Raw genomic sequence first — 12,361 nt, 5'->3', positions numbered from 1 at the left:
AGGGAGAATGAAGAAGCTTTTCCAAAGACTCTAGACACAGAGTTATATGATGTAAGAAAAGTCTGTTCTGCTTAGGCTCAGAGAAAACTAAACTGCAGTCACATTCCATCTGCCGACGTTGTTCTTTCCTGGCTTCCAGACTTGGGTCAAACAGTAGTAAGCCTGAGCTGACACTGTGGTGTTAATTAAAGTCTCATTCAAGAAAATCATCACATCTCGGCAGTGTGATTCTACTTAGGGTAGAGCCGTGAGTAGATAAGTATAATGCGCTTGGTCTGTTATCACACGTCTTAGTGTTATAGTAGGATGATATGATTGAACAAAGTAAGGTAATATGTTTTTCATCTCCTGAAGATGTCTTTTCCATCTCTCCTGGCTCTTCCTCTCTATTTCTCCTTGGTTCATTCCTTTCTTTTGTCTTTCCCGTGTTTTTATGTTTCCCAAGTGATAAGACCTCTCAGTTTTACCCAGTCTTTATCAACGAGTTTATACTCAGGGGACTGAACTTCACTAGAGGTGAGGGGACCAAAGGCCAGGTAGCCTCCAGATACCCCAGGAGTTTGTTTAGGGATGAAAGTGTCTAGAGGTACCCGTGGGAGCATTGTCTGCAGCACTCATCACGTAGCTTGCCGTCAAAGCCAGCTCTCCATAGTTCAAGGCAATGCAGATGGTTAAGACAGGTAGTTCATTCATTTAACGAACCTACAACAGGGAATAAAACACAGCCTGGCCCTCAGAACTTAGCAGGAGTAGAGGAGACAGACAGGGAAGCTGCCAGTTACCATTAAGTGCCATCGCAGTTGTTAGAAAGCCAGCTTGGAACCGCTACAGACTTGCTGACTCCTGTCTGTCACATGTCTCCCATGAAGATAAGTCACTTGAGCATTCATGTTCTAAAGTGCAGTATAACAAAAATGTCATTGAAAATCGTTAGAATTAATTGCAAGGAGTTCTGACTTATTAGATCCCCGTAGCTGCCACCAGAGCTTCTGGAAGCTCATCTCTTCTTCCCAGTGCCCAGAGCAAAACCTCCATAGCATCTCCTTGTGATTTATTGACTTCAGTTTTCTCCTCTCACTCTGTGTTCAGCCACACCTAGCTGCCGACAATCTAGACAAAATTCATGATGAAAGCGGAAACAATCTCTTACACGTTGCCGCAGCGCAGGGACATGCAGAATGTCTGCAGCATCTCACGTCTCTGATGGGAGAAGATTGCCTCAACGAGCGAAATGTGGAGAAGTTGACTCCAGCGGGCCTGGCCATCAAGGTGACTGGTTGGGGGCCGGGCCCTCCACAGCTAAAAGTTGGGTTTCTATCTTGGAAGATTCCTAGTAAGTTTCAGTGTTAGAATGGTGGGAGAGAAGAGTGATATACCAAGCAAACAGCAAATGAACCTGTTGTATTTAAAAGGTTAATCATTTCAGTCACTAGCTGCTTTGAGATTTTGAGACTATATTCCAATTTAGGGTAAGCTTCAAATCAGCTAATAAAGAGAAAGGAAAATGATCTGTTGCCATTCTGAGAATTTTCGTTATTCTTAACCACCCCTGGATCTGTGTGAGGCTGTTTCATTTTTTCCTAATGTGAGTATAATGATCAAGACAAATGAGGAAAAGGTGTATTATAAGGGATGCTAGCACTCAGAAGTATTTCAGACAATAAAGTGGACTTCTAATGGATTACATCTCAAGTTTAAACGTCTGCAGTATCAGGAGTTGTTTAGAATATCAGTGCCGAGTTTGCGTTTGGCTCTTGCAGAGTACAGTATGTTATCTGTCAAAAACTCCACAAATTAATGCCGACTGGGGTAGAGTTAAAACCTAGAAACTGTGGTACAGGAAAACATGGTCTTTTATAGCACTGCAGTGAGTGCCTCTGTAAAATATAACACATCACTAGAAGGTTAACTATTAAACTAAAATTACTTTTAAGATCTTTGGTAAATAAATGTGGAATTCAGTCACATTTATTAATAAGCCAGAAGTGAAGTTTAGGGAAATATAATACATCTTGTGCTTCTGCATATGTACTTTACTTTACTTAATAGTTACATCTTCTAAAAGCTGAATAATCATAATTTTTATAAATGGAACTATACTGAAATTTACTAGGGGAACTTGCTAGTTAAAGAAGTCTACTTGTGAATTCACTGAAGAACGTGTTATATTTGAAAAACAAGCAGTTTCCTTCCCCAGTATACCTCTTATGCAAATCTGAATTTTTGTGTCTTCCATTTATTTATCATTCAGCAAAGATTAAAAAGTTGTTTTCTGTTTTATTTAATGTTACTCAGTGATTAGCTTTTTTGATCAAATAAGAAATCCATGACCCCAGTGAATATCATTTTCCTTTAGTTGTAAATGATGCTATGTCAGATTAAGAGCTGAACTGCAGGCAGCTATCAAGAAGAAAGAGAAATGAAATGTGAAGTCAAAGTCAAGCATAGTGGAGTTCAGCAATGTGTACGAGTCCACCAGGTACTGTGTTAAGCTGCTGGCAAAACAAATTTAAATGAGACATAGTCCCTTTTCTTAAGGAACTGATAACCTGGTGGATAAGGCAGGTAAATGATCAGTAATACAAGTGCAGGATGGCGAATTCAGGATCTAGTCCCATGTTGGAATCCTGTAGGAAGGCAGGAGTTGGGTTTGGTAATCAGTGGGCATGTGTCAGTTATGACTAAAATATTCTTGCAATGCCAGTGATTGTTGACATTCGCCTTGCCATTTTAATATTTATAAAATACAGTTCTCATTAGTTTTCCTGATTAATGGTGCATTTTGAATGTATTCTAGCTACATAGTTGTATGAAATGTTTTTGTTAATTTATATGCCTGAGTCCTTGTTCTGATAGGGTAGGGATCTTCAGAGTAGGAAGATACAAAAGAAATTTAGTGGTCATTAAGCCAACCCTGGGTAAACTCCTTCTATGGTATCCCAACTAAGTGTTAATTCATTCTTAAACTGCTCCAGTCAACATAGGATCCCCATCATACAATCAGCATGCAAACTTAAACAATAAAATTTTTTTTGCTTCAATGAAGAACATACATCAAGCCCACAGGACTCAAAAGCTCTTATAGTTTTGCAGTCTCAGGCTTTTCATACTTTACTTCTGGACAATGATCTGAGAACTGGAAGTATTCTTTTACTCCTTTGTTTAATCTAGAATTTACAAAAGCAGTAAATACAAATATTTTATAATATATGCCACCCTATTTGGCCGTCTGTTCTGACACATGTCCTGCCCCAGTCCATTAGTGTATTGTGATGGACATTGATGAAATTGAGGGAGTGCTAAGAAGTCATCATTCTTCCGTTTTAGGACCTTGTTTTGAACACTAGTAACTAACTGGTGGTATTTCACCTCCTTAAGCACAGTTCTGAGAACCCTGCTGTCATTAAAGAAAACAAACTTGGTACAAATGGGCAGAAGTTGCTCAGATAATATGTGTTGGCTGACAGGAAGCAGAGTCAGAGACGAGGTATCAAATAAAAAGATTACATTAGAAAAGGGGCTCTGAAGTCATACCAAGGCTTAAGAACATCTCCCCACACTGTTAAACTCCTTAAATATGGAACATCATAAGTTCTTGCCAGCTACATGCAGACTTTATTGAGTGCTTTCTGGGGACCCAACACTAGATACTGTGGGAGTTCAACAGGCATTATTAAGTGCCCTTTGGCAACAGTTAAGCAAAATAATTGTAAAGAAAGATTTCTAAAAGGTGAGAACAGTCTGTTTTCTAAAATGGAGCCAGCACAAGAAATTACTTTAGAATCTAAACGGATTTGGAATGAAATAACCTTGATTCTCTTTTTATTTCTGAGTAAGCCCAAAGACAAAATGCTGGTCTGGTGAGAAAACATGTAACCTACTGATATTCCTTTTTAACATACAGTGAGCGACCCAAGGCTCAGGGACTTCAGCAGGCAAAAATCTCCCACTAGAATCTACTAACATTTTTTGTTTTCTTGGTATTTCTAATAATGGCAAGTGATGCTGCTTTCAAACTCATAGTAGTGATATAGTATTTCCTTTTCCCTCTCTAGCAACTTTTTATTTGTTTAAATGTTTCCTTGAGTAACTAAACCTAACACACATCTAACAGAACATTCTCCCCAACAGCAGCAGAATATGCATTTTTCTCAAGTGTACATGAAATAGTCTCCATGATAGACCATATGTTAGGTCATAAGACAGATCTCAATAAATTTAAAAGGATTAAAATCATACAAAGTATGTCCTTCCACCATAATGAAATACAATTAGGTATTAATAACAGAAGAGAATTTAAGATATTCACAAGTATATAGAATTACACCTCAAAATAATAATTGTATCAAAAGAGAAATTACAACAGAAATTGTAAGATATTTAGAGATGAATGAACATGCAACATACCAACATTTAAGCATGCAGCTAAAGCAATGCTTAGAGGGAAATTTATAGTTGTAAATGCATATGTTTAAAAAAGAAGGAGGAGGGGCTTCCCTGGTGGCACAGTGGTTGAGAGTCTGCCTGACGATGCAGGGGACACGGGTTCGTGCCCCGGTCCGGGAGGATCCCGCATGCCGCGGAGCAGCTGGGCCCGTGAGCCATGGCCGCTGAGCCTGCGCGTCCGGAGCCTGTGCTCCACAACGGGAGAGGCCACAGCAGTGAGAGGCCCGCGTACTGCAAAAAAAATAAATTAAAAAAAGAAGGAGGAGGAAGATCTCAAATTATTGGCCTAATCTACCTCAAGAAACTAGAAAAATAAAGCAAACTAAATTCAAAGCAAGCAGAAGGAAGAAAATTAAAATGTTTTCAAGCAAAAGTAAATGAAATAGAGAATAGAAAAATAATAGAGAAAATCAGCAAAACTAAATTTGGTCTCATAAAAAGATTTTAAAAAATTAGCAAGCCTTTAGTTAGACTGACCAAAAAAGAGAGAGAGAGAAAGAAAGAGAGAGAAGACTCAAATTACTAAAATCAGAACTATTGCCTCATATTTTTGTGTTCTGTGTAAATATCCATTGACGTAAATTGTCTTGCCTCACAGACGCTCAGTATGGTTCCTGCACCTTTCTTTATTCAGAGGGAATGAAGCACGTTCTGTCAGTGGGGTTTTTTAAATTCTCGTAAGAAACACTGCATGCTCAAATTGTGTAATTTAAGGAAAGTCTGTAATGAATGATTTCTATACAAAAGGAGGGTGGGTGGACAGGGTGTAGGGAGCCCGTGAAGGAAAGTGCAGTATATTGGGGTCAGTAACAACCAGAGCACAGTTACCAACCCAGAGCCTGAAAGGGCAGGGGAAGGACCTTGAGATAGAGAGGGTTGAGTAGAACTGCTGACTTTTGACCCTTGACTGGTGGCAGGACTCAGCAGACCAGTGGCACCTTCATAAAGGGGGCGTTGAGAACAAGGGGGACCTCAAACACTCTATTTTCCTGGTCTCCTGTTACTGCTTTCCATTAGCCAAACCCAGTCAGAAGCCAGGGGGCAAGGGAGCCAACACATACAGATCAGCCTCCCTGGGCAGAAACGAGGGCAGAAACAGGAGGAGATAGATCTGAATGGGGCACCTGGAAGCTATTCAGCACACACCTGATCATGCTAGATGCCCCAGTCAGAGAGAACTATTCTGCGTGTGAATAGTTGGAAGTTGACTACTTGAAATTCCATTATCCAAATAGGAGTAAATGAAGAATGAGCAGATGACCCGCCCTGTCTTGTTTTTATAATAGGCTTCCCTGACTTCATGCCCACAGTAGTTCTTTTCTCCTGTGCTAAGGTCCCATACCATGCAAACCAGGAATGCAGTTGAATGTCTCATTTGTCTTATGGAGTTACTGTGAGGATCTAAGAGAGCATTCTAATACAGTGTAAGGTGACGTATTATGTGCTTGGTAAGCTGACATGCATCGCCTCATTTGATCTTTACAGTAACTCCATGAGGTAGCTGCTACTAACCCCTGCTATTTCATAGATGAGAAAATTGAGTATCAGAGAGATGAGGTAAGTTGTTCAAAGTCTCGTAACTAAGTGGTGGATTAAGGATTTAAATCCATTCCAAAGTCTGGGTCTTAATCACTAGGTTACATATGTCACGACTGCCTTCCTGGTTTGCACAGTGTGGGATCCGAGCACAGGAGAACAGGGCTACTGTGGGCAGGAAATCAGAGAAGGCTTCAGTGAAAGTAGCATTTGAGCCAGTGTAATGGGATTATTTTCCTTTTCTTTATTTTGGACTCCTAACATGCTAACTTATCAAGAGAAAAAGCAGAGTTAATGGATAAACAAATTGTGGTATATTTATACAATGGAATACTTCTCAGCAATAAAAAGGAATAAACTATCTCCAAGCACTAGCTTGGGTGAATCTCAGAAGAATTATGTTGGGTGAAAGAAGCCAGATGCAAAAGAGTACATACTCTATTCTGCTGTGATAGGAATCATAGTGGTCGCCTGGGCAAAGGGGAGGGGTATGAGAGCAAGGGAGTACTAGAAACGTGGGCGTGCGGTGGAAATGTTCTACATCTTGACTGGAGTTGTAGTTAACAAGAGAATATATTTGTCAAAATTCATGAAGCTGTACTTTAAAAAGAGTATATTTTATAGTTTGCAAATTATACCTCAATAAATTGATTTAAAAATAACTGATGAAATTATGAAAATGTATTAAGTAAAAATTATGCAGTTGATTTAGAGTCAAAATTACTGTTCAGAAATATAATAGGTGATATACATTTATTGTAAATGAATTAAGCCAGATATAAAAGCCAAAATTCATGTGATTTTTCCCTTGGTAAAATTACCACCTGTGAGGTATTTTTTCAAACCTGAATTACCTTAAATTTCTTTTTTTTTTCTTTTTAATCTAGAATGGTCAATTGGAGTGCGTACGCTGGATGGTGAGTGAAACAGAAGCCATTGCTGAATTGAGTTGTTCTAAGGATTTTCCAAGCCTTATTCATTACGCAGGTTGCTTTGGCCAGGTATGAAGAAATTTTTAATTATCTTCTATTTGCATGCTATGTAATCTATCTCTCTTTAAATTTTTAGTCCATCAAAATCCAAACATAAAAAATCATCAAAAATGTATTCAAAGATTTATAAGCAGTGATATTCATTGCAGCATTTTTTTATATGAAAGAAATGTTTTAAACAACCTAAGTATTCCAGATAGGATATTGGATAAATAATGAAGCAACATCCATACGATGGAATTTTACAGAAAAATATTCATTATATAATATTGAATTAAAATGTATGAGACAAAACTGTTCCTGTAATTTGGTACCAACTTTGAATTTTGGAGAGAGAGAAAGAGAAATAGATAATAAAACTAGAAAAAACTATGTCACAACTTGTTTTTATAGTAATTATCACTCAGGGTAGAATTATAAGTGACTTTTATTTTCTTTCTTATATTTTTCACTTTTTTCCAAATTTCCTACAATAAACAAATTTAACTCTTGTCAAAAGGAAAAATGATAGATTTTCTTGAAACCAAAATTAAGAAGAAAATCTTTGGTATGGCATTAATCGGGGAAGTCTCCGTCCATTAAAGATAAGCAATCACACTAACTAAATGAGTCTCAGTTACAACCAGTTTCTGCGTTAGAAAATCCCAGTGTGAGTAACTGATGTGCACAGATCACAGTCCCGTCTATGCAGTAAAAAATCATCACTAACTCCCTTTGAGAAGGGTGAGTATAAATTATCTTTTTAAAAAAAATTGGAACCACAAAATGCCAATCTCCGTCTTAAAAAAATATAAATAAAGTCAGCACTGTATTAAAATAGATTTAATCACATTTGTTTGTGGCGAAGAAAATTGCTTCTCATGCATATGACCTTATCCCTTTGGCTTCATACACTTTCCCAGTGGCAGTAAATTGTGGTATTGTCAACAAGAGATTATGCTTTTTCAAGCATGACAATCTCAAATTTTAAAAATAGACTCCTAGAATATTACCACAGCCTTTCTTCAGGGGGAGTCATGTTAGGTGATAGTTTATTTTGTGCCATGGTAACTTCAATTACTATATATGTAATGTTTCCTATATGTACCAAGCACCACGCCGTTGGATTTTGTGTACATTATCTGCCTTATGCCTTAAAACAACCTTATTGGATTCTGTTGTTTTTATCCCCATTCTATAGATGAGGAGACTGAAAAAAGAAATCTTAAGTGGCTTGCATGTGGTAGTAACTTTGTAAATTAGTAGTAACAAAGTAAAATGCTTACTTTGCTAGTAAGTAGTAGTAACAAAGTAAATAGTAGTAACAAAGTAGTAACAAAGTAGTAACAAAGTAAATTCTTACTTTGCTAGTAAGAGCAAAGGCTGGATCTCAACTCAGGTCCTTTGGCTTTGGGACCAGATTCTGGTTTTCCTCCATTTGTGTAGATAATTTGTATAGCTTGTTTACAGTGGCACGGATACAGCTGCAGAAGTCCTTTTTTACAATTTTATCTCACAATACGTTGTGATATTTGGAGTATCGTAACACAGCTCGTATGAAATTCATGGAATGAAGAAAGGAGCAGGAAGAACATTTAAAATTTGTAAAAGCCAATGTCTTTGAAATAATTACTCCGTTTTCTTTGTGTATTGTATTTATGAGCCCCAGTCATGGTGCTCTACAAACAAACGTAAGAATTAATAAGATTTGTTAAGATGCCCTTTTTTTGCTTAGACTGGCAAAGGGGAGAATAGTATTTTCAAATGACCAAAAGAATCACTAAGACAATAGTCTTCATAAATCATTCTCAGTATAAAACAAAATTTTATTTATTCTCAAATTGTCTGAGTAATTGTTTCATACCCCTGATTTCATTTGCTTATGTAAAGCCTAAAGAGGAATTTCAGCTATCAGTGAAAAGGCTGACTGCACTTTTGGAAGAGCTTGCCAAAGAAAAGGAGGAAAGGATTGCACTGCTGTTCTGAGACTTTAAGTCAATAATTGGGCATCCGGCCTTCTTTGTCCTGAGCAATGTTGCTTATATGTGCCAGTTTCTCTCTTCAGCTCTCACAGCAGGCTTCTCATAATTTTGAAGCTATTGGGACAGAACAAAAGAAAGTGCCATTTCTGGGACTTGTTGGGTGATAGTGTAGTTTGCTTGGCTGGACTAGAGGAAAATATGGAAATTAGTGACCTATGTGAAGAGCCATGTCAAACATTTGCTTCATGTTAGTATCAGTCTTCAGATTGTTATTTCAAGCTGATAAGCATTTTTAATGACCTCAAGTACAGCAAGGCATTCCAGCAGTGCCTTCAGGAGAGCATTCCTAACTACGTAGAAAATGTAGAAGCCCATTAGGACTGCAAATTCTGCCCAGCCATCCTACATCCGCCGCGACCACTTATGTAACAGATAACCTGTGGAGATGCTGAACCTGGAACCATTACAAGGCTAATATTTTCACAAGGAAGACTGTTATTGAACAGTTTTCTAATGGATTCAGCACATGCAGTTTTTTCTACATCAAGCAGGCACTTGAGTGTGTTCTGGTTTTGTTTCTTCAGTAAATACCTTTGGAAAGGATAGTACAGAGGAAAATTCCTCTCTTGGTTTATTTTAGTTGCCCTCTGCCCCTCCTATAGATTCTTAAAGAATGAGCTCCATTTGACTCGCAATTTGTGTCCTTTTACTGGTTAAAATTACCTTTAAGGGCTCCAGAACCGCAGGGTAGCCAGCAGTTTTTAGTGGTCTTCTGGAGTGATAGATCTTTGGGTGATAGGAATTGATTTTCCTCCTCTTGACACACCAGGTCTCGGAGGGGGCAGCTATTTCATTCCCTGATTGTACCTAACAGAACCGGCCACAGGGAGCATGAAGGTGAAAGCATGAGGGACGCTCAGGGAATGAGCAGGGGCGTCCTCGGATGGGCCTGCTTTGCTGTCCCTTGAGAGAGATGCTTGCTGGGGAAACAACTGAGACAGAATTGTCTCAAGTCAAAGTCACTGCCTGTGTAACTTGGGCAGTTTTATTCGAACATGAAGGTTCAGATGGTCTCGTCCAGGATCCCAGCAAAGTTCTTGCCCTCAGGTGCTTGGGGGCTCCGGCCTGTTTTGCATTGGTCACTGGTTCAGTGGGCTCTCTGATACTTTCAACATCAAACTTATCATTTTGTTTCTGAATCTTTCATGTGACTTTTGGTCAAGGAGTTTTGCTACGGAAACAACAGGAATCATAGCATTAAGCATTTACCAAGAAAGAGCACATTTGCCTATGCTATGTTCATTCTCCATTTTAAATGTTTGCCCTGATACAGATCAAAAAAAAAAACAAAAAGCACTTTTTCAAAAAAGAAAAAGCTCAGCAGTTCCTACAAATGGTCATGAATAGGCATGCTGGTGAGGGGGTTCCTTCCACAGGCTGTGTTATCGTTTTTCCACGGTTTACTTTAAAAAGGGGAAATATTCTGTTGACTTTATTGTTTCATTGTCATGGGGTAGAAAAAAGTAAACAACACTGAAAGGGTTATGATTGCAGATGAAAGCAAACTGAAAAATCTTTGAATGGCACAAGCATTCATCTGCTCTCCAAGGACCTTTGAAAAAGCTTAACCAACACAGAGCTCCACAGCCCACAGACTGACAGTTAATGTGATTTCTGTGACCCAAAGGTTGGAAAGGGAGTGTGTCCTTTATGGAGTCAGGGGTCATGGGGCAACGAGCCATGGTGGATATTCATACTCAGAAGACAGAGAACATTAGCTCCTGAATCTGAGTTTAAATCCTAGCCCTACCCTTACTAGCTCAGTAACCTTGCATACATTTACATTTTTTAAAAAAAGAAAAGATCTCCCTGGACCTCAGTTTCCTCATCTTTAAAATGGAGATAATAGAACCTTCTTTACAGGGTTACTCTGAGGTCCAAATGAGAAAAGCCACATGAAGCACTGCCCACTGCCAGCACATATTAGACACTAGGTAAATGTTGGCTATTATGGTTATTGGATACCTTCCACTTTATTATTTTTATTTCTATAAATATTATTTAATATATTTATTTCACTATGAGTGAAGTATCAGAGAAATTGGGCAAAGAATTATTTGGGCCTTATCCTATTTAATCAATTCTTAGATGTATTTTTTTTTCACATTTTACTATCTCTAGATTCAACATTTATCTTACAGTAAATGACGATATGAGATTACTGCTGGCCATCTTTTTACATTTGAACGTGCCAAAAACTGGAGTGAATCTTATAATTGATGGCACGTTAGATTTGATAACCTATGATCACAGGCAAAGCTGCTTCCTTTAGAACTTATGGTTGTAACAAAACTGTAGACATTTTATTGATACCAGTAATAAACCGGTGGCATAGTTTTCAATTACATTTTTAATTAGACTGTCCAGCAAATCTCATAAGTTACATGCATTAATTGCCGCTTTAAATAAATTACATTGCCTTTAAGAACATGCAAGTAGGTTTCAAGTCGTTAGATGTAAGTTGAATGGGTAGGTGGGTGTGTGGGTGATTGGGTGGAATGTCAGTTGCAGAGGCATTCTGTAAAATAGAAATAATACAGAAGAGCCAGCCCATCCGTGGGACTGCATTGGATGTTCTCTGAAAGCAATGCCTATGGGAAAATGAACATCTGAAGTTACATTCTTCCTTTAACATCTTCCTGATACACACACACACATACACACCACGCACACACTGGTGGGGGGCAGAGGAAAGAACCCGTGGAATGTCTAAAAGATAAAAGAAGAGGTGGTCATCATTGCATATATATCTATAACATGTATGCATTTACAAGGGCCTTCTTAGTTGGAGAAAATAGCTGTATTTGTTCTTTTCTCCTTACTAGATATTTGTCAAATAAGTCACTGTTTAAATTGTAGGACTGTGGATCTCTGCTGGAATGTTCTCCAGAATCAGAGCAGAAAGCATTTCTCAGAGACTGGATGCTAAACATGCTTTTACCCAAACCAAGGGATTCTAGCCATCTCCATGTCCCTCTCAGAAATCCTAAGTGGACAGCCAGCCCATCCCTTTGTGCAGTACTTCTGTGCACTGTATCGTAAGGGAGATTGTCATTTCCATCGATTTCTCAGTGAACAGGCCAGTTGCGTAGCTTCTTATTAAAGTAAATTGTCCACTGCAGAACACAAAACTGAATTGGAGGGGCTGAGCAAAGACGTGCCTTGTTCTGAACAATAGGATAAACATTCTTCCTTTATGTAAGTCTCGCATGTTGAATTGGGTAAGAGCCTTAATTATAGGAAAGAATTATCCATGACATCGTAAGAAAAGCAGGCAGGTTGTCATAACAGTATGGACTGCACCTGACTGGGAGAGTCAGGGGCCAAGGCAACTCCTGCCTCACATAGACCTTGCCCTGTTCTCCC

The 12,361-nt window shown here is 38.5% G+C and overlaps 1 protein-coding gene across 1 annotated transcript in view; it reads left to right on the top strand.

The window, feature by feature from the left end:
- Nucleotides 1–12,361, top strand: part of SNCAIP (synuclein alpha interacting protein) — a 149,021-nt gene that overhangs the window by 110,858 nt on the left and 25,802 nt on the right. Inside the window, exons 5-6 of the mRNA XM_032627002.1 lie at nucleotides 1,090–1,269; nucleotides 6,870–6,983. Coding sequence (XP_032482893.1) covers nucleotides 1,090–1,269; nucleotides 6,870–6,983 — 294 coding nt within the window. The remainder of the gene's footprint in view (nucleotides 1–1,089; nucleotides 1,270–6,869; nucleotides 6,984–12,361) is intronic.

This window comes from Phocoena sinus, chromosome 3 (assembly GCF_008692025.1).
Source record: "Phocoena sinus isolate mPhoSin1 chromosome 3, mPhoSin1.pri, whole genome shotgun sequence".
Lineage (NCBI taxonomy): Eukaryota > Metazoa > Chordata > Mammalia > Artiodactyla > Phocoenidae > Phocoena > Phocoena sinus.
Note: the sequence above shows the minus strand (reverse complement) of the source record. Positions and strands in the feature narration are given on the sequence as shown.